At 41.8% G+C, this 15,858-nt stretch overlaps 1 protein-coding gene across 5 annotated transcripts; it reads right to left on the minus strand.

The window, feature by feature from the left end:
• Positions 1 to 1,752: 1,752 nt before the first annotated feature.
• LOC147027810 (uncharacterized) lies at positions 1,753 to 15,185 on the minus strand. 5 transcript variants are annotated; one of them, XR_015057295.1, is made up of 5 exons: positions 14,817 to 15,185; positions 13,457 to 13,510; positions 12,913 to 12,966; positions 9,560 to 12,633; positions 1,753 to 5,887 (listed from the first exon to the last, which is right to left on the minus strand). XR_015057295.1 is itself a non-coding variant. In XM_085877426.1 (4 exons), exons 1-4 carry the CDS (start codon positions 15,109 to 15,111, stop codon positions 5,787 to 5,789), a joined length of 504 nt encoding a protein of 167 aa, XP_085733552.1. In that variant the 5' UTR covers positions 15,112 to 15,182; the 3' UTR covers positions 1,753 to 5,786. The 5 variants fall into 5 exon arrangements, 3 of the variants coding, with proteins under 3 accessions (XP_085733552.1, XP_085733554.1, XP_085733553.1); XR_015057296.1 differs by lacking the exon at positions 13,457 to 13,510 and having other exon boundaries at positions 14,817 to 15,181; XM_085877426.1 differs by lacking the exon at positions 9,560 to 12,633 and having other exon boundaries at positions 14,817 to 15,182.
• Positions 15,186 to 15,858: the final 673 nt, after the last annotated feature.

Here is a 15,858-nt window from a genome sequence, read left to right on the forward strand (position 1 = left end):
ATGGGAAGGGTGATCGCCAGGACAGCAACTACCAAGGGGTGACACTGCTCTCAGTGTCAGGCAAGGTCTTTGCTTGGATAATTGATAGGGTTTACCACCATCTGCTTGAGAACCAGCACCCATTGCAGTCTGGCTTTACACCAACGAGGTTAACGATTGACTGCATCCTTATTCCTTTCGGTCCTCACTAAACACAGGCAAAAGTTTCAGCAGAGGCTGCTTACATCCTGTGTTGATCTCCACAAAGCGTTTGACTGAATCAGGATGCCCTCTGGAGAATCCTCAGTCTTCCGGGGAGTCACCAAAGCTGATCGATCTGATATCTGAACTATACTCTGGTACTGAGAGTGCTGAAGGGTGTGGTGGTTCCATCCCTGACTTGTTTCCAGTTGCCACTGGAGTTCGTCAGGGGTGTGAATTGGCCCCCATGCCTTTCAACAATTGTATGGATTGGTTTTTATGGAGGATGCCAGAGATCTAGCTGTGGTGCATCATTTTAGAGTGTTAAGATTTCTGATCTTCATCTCGCAGATGATGCACTCATTAATGCAGAGATTCTGGATATCTGTATGAGGTGCTTCAAGGCACTGAGTGAGGAGTCAGAGCCACTGGGATTACAGCTCTCCTGGGTCAAGATGAGGATCCAGGCTTTCATTGACATCTTGGATGCTGCTATTGTGTCTGTACCTGTCGGTGGAAAGGATGGTGAGGTCACAGAGAGATTCACTTTCCTTGACAGTAGTGATATTCATGTCCCCGCATGTTGTGAGCGAGAAGTCATTAGACGTCTAGGTCGGGCCTGGGGAGTCATGGAGTCACTGGAGCATGGGGTGTGGCGTTGTCGGTATCTGTGCGTGAGGTCGAAAGTCTGAGTCTTTAAGTCCTAGGTGCTTCCAGTCTTGCTCTATGGATGTGAAACCTGGACTCTGACGAAAGATTTGACTTAACTCAAACAAAGACAAAGGCTTAACTCCTTTGGTAACATGTCTCTTTGGAGGATCGTTGGCTATTGCTGGTCAGACTTTGTGTCTTATGAGTGTTTACTGAGAGACCCAAATGAGATTTGTTACCTGTATAGTCCTTGAGCATCAGCTGTGAGTGTGTGGACATTTTGCTCATTTTTCTGATGCTGATCCTGCTCACCAAATTCCTCGCAGTGAGGGAGCTTCGTGAGTGAAGGCCAACCGGCCGACTACATGCCTCGAGAGTTGCAGCAGGTTGAGTGATATCTCAAATAGATGGGCCAGGCAACCCCCTCTGGTATGGCCAGACAGAGGCCCCTGGAGTACCAGCAGAAAGTGGATGTGGTGATGCAGTGCTCCAGTGCATGCTCCCATACCTGACCTTTATGATGATCCATTCTCATCTCATGATGTCCTCCATACTTTCACTGAGAATCCTCTCTCGTCCACCTGCAGTATTTTCCACATTTTAGCTTTAACTGTCTGTTCACATCTCCTTAATCTACTTTCTCCCTCGGTGACTTTGCCATGTCTGCACATCCTTACTTATGTTGAGTGTTTGATGATACATTGCCCAATTCTCCTGTTCTTGTCTGTTAGTACCTCTTGCTCCATTGTTGTAATGGCTGCTCACCCTCTGTCACCAGCTCTTCCATGAGTCTTCATCTCCAAAGAGAAAAACTACAAAATTTTGCCACTCTCTTCGAGCACGTATAGCATTGAATGGCATCTTGGTTCCACTGCACATTGGCATGATTAAGGAGGGTGTCTCTGTATGAGAGTCCAGATGTGGTCTTTCCAACAAAAATTAACTTTTATTGCATATAATAGGTTTTTGGTGTAAAATGGTCAAAAAAGTTGACATTTGTTTTAAATTAAAGCATCAATTGAAAATTCAAACAATTTCAGCTCAGTACAAAACATCGTTGCAATTAATACAAACATTACATGATGAAATCATCATCCACAAGTCATTATACATGAAGAAATAAACACTCAGACATCGGCAATAAAGTGTACAACAATCACCAATATTGGGCTATTTGATCATCACAAATATATATATATATAAAAAAAAAAATATATATATATATATATATATTACATACATAATCATGTGTTGAAAGAAGTGGTAAGATCTTGGAGTAAGATCTGTTGGAGTCATTTGTTAGTGTTGGTGTTGGTGGAGTTGAGTTGGCGAGGAGGTCAGTTTGAAGCCTCAGAGGAATTGCCATTGAGCCAGGTGGGCAGGATCAAGAGACTGCCCTGAGAGCTCCTTGGCTTGACCTCCACATGACATGCAAGTTCTCCTCTCCAGCTCTGGGCGGCTCAGGTAATCTTGGGGGCAAAATTGCCAGCAAGGCCATCGTACGTCTTGAACCCCATTACCTCTCCAGCATGAAGCTCAATCTGAACTTAACAAGGAACTCCACAAGCCACATGTGTTCATCTATCAATTCACTGTGCTGTCCATTCTTCCTGATGGTTTGTCCCACTTTTGTTTGTCATCTAAAAAAAATTAGGAATATTTGTATATTTTTAAAGGCATGTGTGCACTTCGTTTTTTCCATCTTGTCAGGCTTGAATGTTTCGGTACAATGGATTTACCCTGGGGAGAATAAATTTTCATGATTAAGATCTTGATTAGTGGGGGTTGATTAAGATTGCGCATGAACGGGTTGAATCTGAAGATTAAGATTGTGCATGAAATGTCTTCTTAAAAAGGAACAAAAACTTACTCTGTGGTAAGCTATGTCACTATCGATTTTTTCCGACTGATATATCGGTGGGCTCATACTGGTATATGCCTGGTGTTGGCTTAATGGTTAGGGCGGTGGGCTTGGGATCTTAGGATCCCGAGTTCAAATCCCCCTCAGCTGTTGAATTAATACCAGGTAGGGTTCACTCTGCCTGTCATCCTTCCGAGGTTGGCAAAATGAGTGCCAGCTTGCTGGTATCCTGTGTCGGAGTGGCGACCCGTCCAGGATTGTACCCAATAGCCAAGGAGACTGCTTAAGCAGCACCAACGCTCTGCACAGAGTATGGTCCCGATGGATGGATACTGGTATATCGGTGTAAAAAATGAATAAATATAGATTTTACGCAGCTTACAAAATACATAATGGTCCAATATGTATTCATATATGACGTAAACATCATTGACACATGGTAATTAGCCCCCGTTGGACTTATTTCAAAACGGGGGCTAATGGATTAGGTCTCGTCCGTCCATCCGCAATATGTTAATGAATGATAGCTTACACAGGCACGTCATTTTCTTTCGAGATCAAATCCAATATGGCCGACTGGCAGCCATTTTGTTACTCAAACGTGTCCCCAAACATTTAGCAGACATGCATGGTCCGAGTCTGTTCAAACTTGTCACAAGCACAGCACATGGTGTAATACACGTGCACATCACTTTGTTTTGTGATCTGATCAAAGATGGCCGAATGGTAGACTGGCGGCCATTTTAGTTGTAAAAAGTCTGATATTGAACACATCCTTGATCATTCCTCGAACATGCAATTTACTAGTCTTGTTTAAACTTGGCATACAAATAACGAATGATGGCTTAAATATGCACGTCATTATTTTTTTGAGATCAGATCCAAGATGGCTGACTGGTGGCCATTTTGTTACTTGAACGTGCATGGTCTGATTTTATTCAAACTTGGAAAATGTCACAAATGTTCTTCAATGTCACATGACCACTCACGTCAGTTGCGCATACACATAAATCTTGTAAATATGGGCTAGCCCTTTAACTCCGGACAGCAAAATTACTAAAACCACGGGGGCTATGACATTTTATGTCTTTTTCTCCTTGTTTTTCAAAGTATTCCCACATGGGCCTTTTTTTCCCCATGATGAAGCAGTTATTTTACTTCCAACTTCAACATGAATAAAATGGTTTTCTTTTAAAGCGAGCTCAGTATTGGTAATCGGAACAGGTCGGTATCACTATCGCGGATTGCCATGTCGGTAATCTGCACAGGCCGGTATGACTACCGCGGATCACCATAACAGTAATCGGCACAGGCCGGTACGATTATCGTGGATCGCCGTATCGGTAATCGTCACAGGCCAGTATGATTATTATGGATTGCCGTACCGCGAATCGGCACAGGCTGGAATGATTATCGTGGATTGACGTACCCGTAATCATCACAGGCCAGTATGATTATTGTGGATTACGGTACCGCTAATCGGCACAGGCTGGAATGATTATCATGGATTGACGTACCCGTAATCATCACAGGCCAGTATGATTATTGTGGATTACCGTACCGCTAATCGGCACAGGCTGAAATGATTATCGTGGATTGACGTACCCGTAATCTGCACAGGCCAGTATGATTATTGTGGATTGCGGTACTGCTAATCGGCACAGCCTGGAATGATTATCGTGGATCGCTGTGTTGGTAATCATCACAGGCCAGTATGATTTTTGTGGATTGCCGTACCGCTAATCGGCACAGGCTGGAATGATTATCGTGGATTGACGTACCCGTAATCATCACAGGCCAGTATGATTATTGTGGATTGCCGTACCGCTAATCGGCACAGGCTGGAATGATTATCGTGGATTGACGTACCCGTAATCATCACAGGCCAGTATGATTATTGTGGATTGCCATAACGCTAATCGGCACAGGCTGGAATGATTATCGTGGATCGACGTACCCGTAATCATCACAGGCCAGTATGATTATTGTGGATTGCCGTACCGCTAATCGGCACAGGCTGGAATGATTATCGTGGATCGACGTACCCGTAATCATCACAGGCCAGTATGATTATTGTGGATTGCCGTACCGCTAATCGGCACAGGCTGGAATGATTATCGTGGATTGACGTACCCGTAATCTGCACAGGCCAGTATGATTATCGTGGATTGCCATGTTGGTAATCGGCACAGGCTTTCTAAAACATATCTGATTCATCTAAAATAACCAACTGGCAATTGCTTTAAAAACAGCCACGAGGGTAAAGAAAAACATGATTACTTGTGCGGTGCTTGGATGCTGAAGGTTAAAAGTTAAAACCGACTGTACCTACTTCCTGGTACATCTTGATGTCATACATTCCACTGATCCAAGGATAGCCAAGTGCTTCAAAGCTTTTTGAATCATGTACGATATTTAAAGATTGTAAACACCTCTCTTCGATTTGTTGATGGTATCCCGATTTTTGTTTTCATTCTGATTTTTTCCAGTATACCGGTATATTCAAAATTTCAGTACGGGTATAGCGAAATGAAAAATCATACCGATATAACCGGTCTATCTACATAATCGCGAGACCCTACTCTGTTGTGCTGCACACTGGTTGCGCAATGGGAAGCAAGCTGCGGGTTCTTGCCAGGGTTGAATATGCAACTGACTCAAGCCTCAAGGCCAGTACCTGTGCACAAGGCAAATCTGCTATTTTGCCTTTATTTTCTTGGGGAAAAAGTTCACCTTTTCCAAGGGGATTTAGGACACATGTAACGTTGGGAGTTTATCATGGATACACCAGCTCTGGAAAATATGACTGGAATACACTGGAGGAGGTGGATTTTATATGCACGAGAATGTAGTTCACCCTTCAACAATCAATGGAGACTTCTGCTGATGCCGACATCTTGAGACGAATGGTGAATTGATCTTCTTGCACTTGCATCAATTGCTTGTTGCACCCTTTCTACATTATCTTGCCTTCAGGCGGTTCATGGCCTCTTAACTGGCATTTTACATTTCATGGCGGTTTGACACACATCTGCTCATCAGTTTCTATGATGAAGCTTCACAATTAACTTCAAAAGGTCTCTTGCATTCTCTTTCACAAAATAGGCTCAAAAACAAATTCTAGCTGCTCATCTGTCCACGTCACCATCCTCGATTTTCCATTTGTGGGTGCAATTCCTGAACTTGTCTCACAACCTGAAACGAAAAAAAAGTTGTTAACTCCTTATTATATATACTAGTACGTGCCCGTAAAAAAAAAAAAAAAAATCAATTAATACATAAATATTCAAACCGCGAGCAACAAACAACAACCACACAGGCCGTTTCTTCGCTCTCACGTGCGTGGCCCGGAAATACGCATATTATTCGCAGTTACGTTTATTCGCAATTTAGTTTTAATAACCAAATATTCAATTAGCGCCAACGTATTTTACCTTTTCGCAATGTCGTGGCAAGGAAAAACAAAAAGAGAAGAGAAGAGAGAGAAAAATTTTTTTACTTCCTGGTTCAGGGCACACCAGCACTCTGATGTTACCGAAATTTATGCACCGTCTAATATGAAAACGATCATAACTTGGGCCATTGTGTTTATCTATAAATGCGCATAAGAAATCGAGAAATTATTAGAATACACGAAGTCATTATTATCCGGAAGCCCGTACGTTGTAACCCGTAATGGGGAACGCGGCTGAGCTTCCCTTCCCCATCGGCCACGCCCACGCAACAACGTGTCTTGTCATTGGTTTGGTAAATAAATGGCCATAACTTGGGAAGCACTTGTCCGATTAATATCAAACCTTGAGAAGGCACATCCTCAGGTCCCCAGCAATATATCTGGCAAGTTTCAATTAGATCGGACCAGTGGTTGTCAAGAAACAGCGGTCACAGACACACACACACACACACACACACACACACACACACACACACACACACACACACACACACACACACACACACACAGCTGGAATTATAGATAGATGTGTCATCTTCAAACGTTTCCTGTCCATATGTGACATAGGCCAGTGGTAAACCTCGATAAAGGGCTATATTTTAGGAGTTTAATCAACCGGCTTGACACAAAGCTACAACAGGTCTCATATGAAAGATGGTGATCTCAGTAACAAATTTAGCCCCGTTGTCCTCACATTTTGGTGTGCGGTCCATGAAATATTCACATTTGAAGGATACACCCGTCTGAATATTTGGACCATTTCAGAAAATCACATAATTTCCCATAAACTACAAGACAAAGAGCCCTCTTCCTACACGTTTGGTATTGAAATGTGTCGATTGGACAGGAGAATAATGTAGTATCATAACCACATCATTATATGTAAATTTATATGCCTTTATTGACAAAATACGATAATTTTCAAAATTTTTAGGACCACCATAAGGAAAATATCAGAGAAGGCGATTTTTCAAAACCGATGTTGACATTGCTATGTTCAGTAGTCATCCTTTACGATATTAAAGAAGATATGATAAAACGTGATTACATAATTATCATCCTCACCATCGCTCTCATCGATTTCCAAAAAGAAAACAAAAATCCTGATTTTGGGTCAGAAAGTATTGGTTGCAATCAACCCGGAAATGGTTTTCCGCCGTGCTTTGCTATTGACTCAAGTCCGCCCTGACCTGAACATGAAGCACGTCCTGAGTTATCCCATTACGTCTGTTCCGACATCTATCTTTCTTGAAGATGGAGCTCCACGGAAGAACACCAAAGCAGAACTAGGGCATATTCTCGAGGGCCTAGTTGATGAAGAGCACGAAAACACTGCCAGTGATAACCAACATCGCAGCGTGTACATCAGGGATGCTATGGCTGAACTCCATATCCTGGGTGGAAATGGTGGTACGTTTGGTAACTTTGCACAGTGTTACCGAAACCAGTTGCTTCATTGCATCAAAACACACCACACCCTCATCGACGTCTTCGACCAATATAATGATGTCAATTCTGTGAAGACAGACGAAAGAACGAGACGCCTTGCTGTTGCTGGTGCATCCCGAAGCTACCAAGTCATTGCTGGACGCCCAGTACCACAATGGACGAAATTCATGGCTCTATCATCGAACAAATCCACCTTGACACACTTCATCTGTAGTCACGTTACGCAACATGCACCAGCAGCAAAAGAACTTTCAGATCACCAAGAAAAGCAGATCTATTTGGCTGGTGGCTTCTCTGATGGTTTGCTAACAGCATGCCTTTCATCTGCAGGAATGTATCATGACAGTCAACTCACATCAATGCAGGAAGAGGCAGATTCTCGGATATTTCTTCATGTGAAGCATGCCGATCATGAGTTCAGACATAACAATGTGCGTGGGTCCATTACAATCAAATCAGCAGACACTGAGATGTGCTTGTCTGAGCAGTCCACTACTTTCCACAGCTGCGGTACACTGCCGAAATATGGATAGAGAAAAGAACATCAGCAGGATGCAAGCTTATCCCAGCCCATCAGATATGTTACAGCTTGCTTCCAGAAATGTGTACCCGGCTTCCTGTGTTTCATGCCCTGACAGGATGTGACTCTGTATCAGCATTCTTCGGCGATGGTAAAAAGAAAGCATGGAAAGCTATGAAGACACTGCATCTTCAGAATAATGGTCCACACCTCGAAGTCCTCGCCACTGACGATCTCCAGGAGGCAGTGGCTGCTTCAAGACATTTAGTCAGTGCCATGTATGATTCTCTAGGGAAATATGTGGATGCACACACAAATTTGAATGATCTTCGGGAGAAACTCACAGCGACCAAAGATGTCCCAGTGCATAAGCTGCCTCCGTCCGAACCAGCTTTTCTCGAACATGTGAAGAGATCCGTTCACCAAACCCGAGCATGGATGAATGCCCACCTGGCAAATCCAGAAATTCCCACATCAGAGGGTCGTGGATGGTACAGAGGAGGTGTGCTGCATCCCACATTGTTTGATGGACCCACATCAGCGGAGATGTTAGATGGTCTTGTGTGTTCATGCCGTGGTAGTGAACCATGTACTAACAGCTGCAGCTGCTCACAACAGTTTGCCTTGCACAACGAGTGCACGTGTGCCACCAGTGACAGGCAGTGTGGCAACGAACTGTCACATGGTGACCAAAATGACACGGACAGTGATGGTTGAACATATCGAGGGCACTCGCTCAAAATATATGTTTAAGTTAATTTCTCGTAGAACAATGTGTATTGGTGTAACATATAGTTATCACATCACTTGTGCAAACTTCAGTCACTATATCGTATAACTTGCTAGTAGAAATTTGTTTCAAAATATTCTCATTATATTGATATGGTAAACTGAACACATATAAAAGAAAGAAAAATATGACAATTGGCAGATGTTTGTTTCTGTAGTTGATGATTTTCGAAGTTAGCGGTGCGGAAATTACGTCTTTTTTCTATTAAAAGCACTCAAATGTACATATATTTATCGAGAAGTATTCCATTAAGTAAATAGTAGTATTCCCCTGTTCATTCTGCACATTTCAATACCAATCATGTAAAAATAAGGCGCATTGCTTTGTAGTTATAGCCAATTCACTGATTTTCGGAAATGGTCAAAATTTTCTAATGGGGGTATGCATCAGGTGTGAATATTTCATGGACCGCACACCAAAAAATGAGGACAACAGGGAAAAATGAGTAACTGAGATCCCCATCTTTCATATGAGACCTCTTGGAGCTTTGTGTCAAGCCGGTTGATTAAGTACCAAAAAAATGTGACCTATACCGCGGGCCTAACAGCCTTTATCCATCATTTGATTATGCTTCATCAGGTGTTTTTGTTTTTTTCAAGATACCAGCAATCACAAATTCTTTCTTACAAAAGGAACATTTGGATAAGTACTCACATTGATTGTTATCTCCATTTGAGGGCTTCAGGAGGTGGGAACTCAAAATCTCCACCTCCTATTTTTTGGAAAAGGATCATGATTCATGAACCAAACTGTGAAGTTTCGTTGTCATAGCCACGTTCCAAGGGCTATTTTCAAAATCTTCACTGAACCTCTGACAGCCTCTACTTGTAGCTCGTTTGTAGTGATATTCCCCGGAATGATTTTTAAGTACCCATGAAGGGTTTTCTTCATCATTCCTGTCGCTCTATCACTGGTACAATTTCAGCTTTCTTCAACTTCCACACCATCTTGACCTCATTTTTCAGATCCTGGTATTTGGTCATTTTCCTTATTTCTGTGGCATTTTGTCCAAAGTCTGTGGCATTCTGTGGCATTTTAGGGTGTGTCGCAATGACAAATTGATTCCATTTTGGTGAAGATACAAATCCGGATCTGGATACGAGAGTTATTTAATTTTTAAGTGATTCATCACCATTGAGAGATAGCGCCAAAAATGATATATGGCATGATATTTCAGAAATGTATTGGGCCCGATATGTTCTCATGGATCTTTAGGTTGTGAGAGACAAGCTCGTTTCAGGTTGTGAGACAAACTCAGGAATTGCACCCACGAATTGAAAATTGAGGATGGTGACGTGGATAGATGAGCAGCTAGAATTGATTTGATTTTGGTGAAGATCCAAATCCGGATCTGGATACAAGAATTATTTAATTTTTCAGTGATTCTTCACCATTGAGAGGTAGGGCCAAAAATGATACAGGTATATGGCATGATATTTCAGAAATATATTGGGCCCGATACGTTCTCATGGATCAGGTATTGCGTGGTGGAGGTACGCGCTCTTCTGTGTGCCCTTCTAGTTTTCACCTGTTTTTGGAAGTTTGTTGCTAAATGGATTAAGGATCCCTTTTCTAGTTTGTTTTCTTGCTCGTATACAAATGTCATCCAATAGTCTGTTAAGCTTTTCACATACTCCGCTAGTCCAACACACGATGTTCATGTGCACTTGGTTATGCTCCATCAAACCACCTCCTCCTTATCGTCTCGGTAAGTACAGCCCCGGCATGCATTGGTTTTTGGAAAATATCTTGTGAATAGTTAGAAGTTTCCTTGTTTTGGTGTCTGGATTGTTGATATCCAATTGTGGCCAGTTTATAATTTCACAGCTATGTTGGAATACCGGCACTGCACGGTGGTTTATAGCTTTGATTTTGTTTCTTGGGGAGAGGGTTGACTTCAGAATTAGTCTTATTCTGCATCGGTACTCTTTGCTGATTATTTTATGCATTTTTTGTGTTGTACCTTTGGGCCTTCTTCTCTTCTGAGGTATTTGACTTTGCCCCTCGCTGACTTTGTAGGATGCCTTGTTTTCTAGTTCCTGTATTGTTGTCCTTTCATCGTTTGATATGTTGTATGTATTTTTGTTTTTCCTTTCCTTGTTTTGTCAAGACCAAACTCCATTTGGATGTCCTCCGAGTACTGCTTTATGAGTTTTAGTTGATCTGCCAATTTCTTATCATTCGGTGCAAAGATTTTTAGATCATCCATGTACAATAGGTATGTCACCTTTCTTGTTTCTTTGGTCATTTTTATGTTGCATGTCGAACTGTATCCATGTCCTTGTTTATTGATGAGGTTACTCAGTGGGTTCAGAGCCAGACAAAACAGAAAGGGGGAAAGACTGTCACCTTGTAAGATACAACGTCGTATCTTTACTCCTGGTATTTCAATCTTTTCTTCCAAGTAAAGTAGTACCAGCGTTGTGTTTCAGAGCGTCATTGCTTTCTCAATCAGCGTGACTATTTGGAGATCAATTTTGTATATGTACATGCATTTAATAATCCACTAATGTGGAACACTATCAAAGTAATGCTTTTTTGTAATCTATCCAGGCTGTGGATAAGTTGGTTTGTTGGAGCTTGCAGTTTTCGAGTATGGTTTTGTTGAACAATAAATGGTCTATCCTTTCCATTTATATCCTTTCTTCTCTGCCTCTAAAGCTCCTTGTTGAGTGAGGTGGTCATAAAATGCATCGGTAATTATACCTGTTAAAAGTTTGTATGTTGTTGGTGGGCATGTTATTGGTCTATATTTGTTGGGTAGATGGGTTTCTTCAGATTTGGGGATTAAGAGTGTTGCCTTCTGTGAACCATTCATCCATTGGCTGTTTCCCTTGGATGAGTTCATTACATACTCGAGCATAGTGAGGATGGAGAACATGTAGTTGCTTCAGCCAGAAGTTCTGAATCCCATCTGGGCCTGGGCATTTGAAGTTCAGAGCTTTTGCGAGGTGTTTCCTCATTTTTTCTTCATCAATTGTAATTGGGTGCATTTCCTGTAGCTGTTGCTTTTTATTTTTCAAGTGTCGTACCCACTCTTCTTCCTTGTTGCATTCTTTTCTGTCTGTTGTGTTCTTTTTGATCTTTTTCGTACTCACCAGTGTGAGTCATCATGTGATTGTTTAACGTGGTCAACTTCCAGTATGCATTCCCACAAACATTGCACTTGTGTTGCCGTTCACGATGAAAGTTGTGACTCTTCATGTGGTACATCAAGCTGCCAGGCTGTGTGTACTTCCTTCTACAGAGATTACAATTGTAAGAGCATTTGCCAACATGAGATTTCATGTGCTTCTTTAAATCCCAGGATGATGATAATGTGACTTCGCAGTGAGAACAAGTATGCTGTAGTTTCCAAATATGTATTTTCATATGTTCACAAAAATCCTGAAAACTTTCAAGTTTTGTTTGACAAGCATGGCATTGAAAAGGATGCCTTTCACTTTGGAGGTAAATATGGTCCCAAAAATCGCAAACGCGAGTAAATTCAATTTGACAAACAGGGCACTTGGACAGACTTTGCTTGGTGTGAAGTTTCATATGTTTTGGAATGCTTTCTTCATATACAAATAACTTGTTACAAGCAGGGCATGGGTATGATCGCTCTCTTAATGGTACATCTTCATTGTTTGCAAGATCACCGCTGTGCATCTTCAAATGTACATGAGCTTTGTTCTCAGTGGAGAATGACTTGGGACACTTCCAACACGAGAACAGAGTCCTATGTTCTGCAGTAAAGTCAGCAGTGACAGCATTCAAAGCATGGAATGCAAGCATTCTAGAAAAATACACTACAATGCATGTACAGCCACCATCAATTAACATGATGCAAATAAACTGCAGAGTAAAGTGGTCAAGTCATTTACATAAAACTTAAAAAGTGGAATACTTTAATTTCTTCAATTCATACTTTTCCTCAATCCTAAAGATGTAATATGTACACGATGTGTAATGTGTATATAGGTCAACCAACATCAAACTATGCTGTGAGTGTTTTTGACTCTTGCCTTCTGAATCAAGACCTTCCACAAGTTCAGCTTCCACCTTAACCCTCACAATGTCTGCAACAGAATGTCACAGCATATCAGTGACTCCCTTGAATGATGCTATAATTTCGGCAATTCTGTCCCTTAATTAGCAAGCTTGGCAAAATTCTCTGTCTACTTTACCACTTTAGATTGGGGGTCAGGTGAAGTGAAGATGGGCACATGCATAAAACCAAGCTATCATGTATGGTGAGTTGCATGACTACAACTATTTTAACAGCCTGAAATCATTCCCACTTTCTTGTGGAACTTGTCATTTTTCTTCTTACTTAAATTTAACAATGCAGTGCAACTTGCTGGTACAACAAAACAGCAGTCAATATATTAAACTCAAACCACCCATAATACGATTTTAAAATCATAGAACTCAGAGGCATATAAGCTACCATAAACATCCTGCTTTTTGCATGTCCTTGAGTTCACCACATTTATTACAACTCATTCATTACAATAACTAATTTGTACTTGCTTTCACTTTCACACAGGCTTTAATTTAATACCTTACTTTGCCAGATATCATCTTCATTTTCAGGATCAGTCTTGACTTTCACAATATCTGCTGTAATAGAACGCCAGCATCAAACCCCGAATTTCATTATGTGCCTTTAAAAAAAACAGATTGTTGTGGTTGTCGGGACCGCATGCATACAACAGATCGGTCTCCCAAGACAGTTATGCCATTATTATACATGTAGATAGTTCCCTTCCTTTTGTTTAGCGGGACAACAGGCAGTGCGTTGCGATGATTTGATAGTTAGGGTTGCCAAATCATTTTCGTTTCATCCCCACTCTTCTTCTTTTCTTTCCTGGGATAAATCAGTCACGTGCGCTTTCGCAGTAAGGTGGGCAAACTGCCGCGCCCCCGTGAAGGATCCGCTGTGTCCGGAATCTCGTTCCCGGGCGAGACTCATGTACGAGGATGTCTCGTCTGTGTTTGTCTGTCTGTCTGTGTACAGGATACCTCAAAAGGTTGTCGACGGATCCGGATGAAATTTTGTGGACAGGTTGGGTGTGTGACAATTACGAGCTGATTAGATTTTGGTGAAGATCCGGATCTGACTACCAGAATTTTTTTTAAGTGATTCTTCACCATCGAGAGATAGGTCTCAAAAACGATACATATCATGATATCTCAAAAATGTATTGGGCCCCATATGTTCTCGTGGATCAGGCATTAAGTGATGGAGGTATGCGCTCCGCCGAGTGCCCTTCTAGTTTTTTTGTCTTATAAAATAGTAAACCTGCATTTAGCTGGTACTTTCATGTACGTATCTGGTATTATTTTGTAATGAACAATGTATTAAATGTGGGGGGTACTATAAAGGACATGTGCAATCTCCAGGTTGCACAAATTAATCTGGAGCCGTTGTGAGAACACCAAAAACGTGTGTGTGTGTGTTAGTGTGTGTTAGTGTGTGTGTGTGTGTGTGTGTGTGTGTGTGTGTGTTAGTGTGTGTGTGTTAGTGTGTTAGTGTGTTAGTGTGTGTGTGTGTGTGTGTGTTAGTGTGTGTGTGTGTGTGTGTGTGTGTGTGTGTGTGTGTGTGTGTGTGTGTGTGTTAGTGTGTGTGTGTGTGTTAGTGTGTGTTAGTGTGTGTGTGTGTGTGTGTGTGTGTGTGTGTGTGTGTGTGTGTGTGTGTGTGTTAGTGTGTGTGTGTATCCATATCTGTCTGTACAACCTGAAAGCAACGGAAACGATATAAATGAAGAACGGCGTGCTCCATGATGCAACACCACTCGAGTCATTTTTATAGTCCGATCCAATAATTACGAATCCTCAAAACCGAGACGTGAGCATCACATCGTCGACCATCAGATGAGACCGGCGGTCTTGTCACCGCACCATCCTCGGATACATTTCCACGTACCAGGTTCTGGATCAGTGTTGTCTCCTTGAGGATGAAGGCTTCGAACATCCAAGATCTTGAACCAACGGTCGTCGGGAGATCCTCCTGGTCCTGGAACCTCGGTATGTGCATCATCGTCGGTCGTGGTACGAGGGGAACAGCGTGAGAAGTCTCGGTTCAACGTCATAGCGAAAGCCGAATGGCGTGACCTGTGTGGTCGAAGCCCACGGGAGACCGATTGCAGGTTTACGCTTCCACTTAACTGTCCATGTGTCCGGCAATAATACGGCCGATGATTTGTTGGAGGACAACACATGACATGGACTCTTTTTACTTTTACCGTTTTGTTGGAATCCCCTCCCCTTCCCCCTCCTCCCCACAAAAACACAAAGTACGTTCGCAAGAAACTGCCTATTGTTTTTTATTATTATTATTTTTTTAATAAAACTTATTTAACAAGGACAAATGTGTCCACGAGCAGCGTCCTAAAGATTTTGTCGGCTAAAAAAAAAAAATTAAATTTAAAAAAAAAAAACAACTTCAGATATTTCGTCACGTGCCTCAATTAAGCCAATAGCGAAACGCGTCATAATGTCTTTACGTATTTACGATATATCGTGTATTTACCAAATAAATAATGTATTTACGAAATTACAATACGATAAATGGAATAATCTTCAAATACTAACGTGAACTTTTCGAAACTTTAAAGCAAATGTCCGAATATATTTAAAAGTTCATGATAGACGCTCTCAAATGGCACCGTCTGTGTGAGGATGTCTATATGTGCTCAGTATTTAAGGAGATCCGGATCCCCTATGTACAGGAGCCGAGTCCTCGACATTAATGTGAAGAAGAAGAAGAATAACGCCGCTGCATGAGCTCTCCATGAGCAGCTCGCTGGGTGAGACGCTGCTAAAATAATATATATATATATATTTTGTCACACAGAAACATTGGCATCAAAGATGGTTAATAAATAAACCCAAGTGAAATAGTCAATTATTTCGGGATTTCATACTCGGTGAGGAAACGCACACGGAACGATCATTCTGCTCTTGAT

The sequence above is a fragment of the Eptatretus burgeri genome, chromosome 4 (genome assembly GCF_056783735.1).
Source record: "Eptatretus burgeri isolate ZD-2024b chromosome 4, Ebu_testis_v1, whole genome shotgun sequence".
NCBI lineage: Eukaryota > Metazoa > Chordata > Myxini > Myxiniformes > Myxinidae > Eptatretus > Eptatretus burgeri.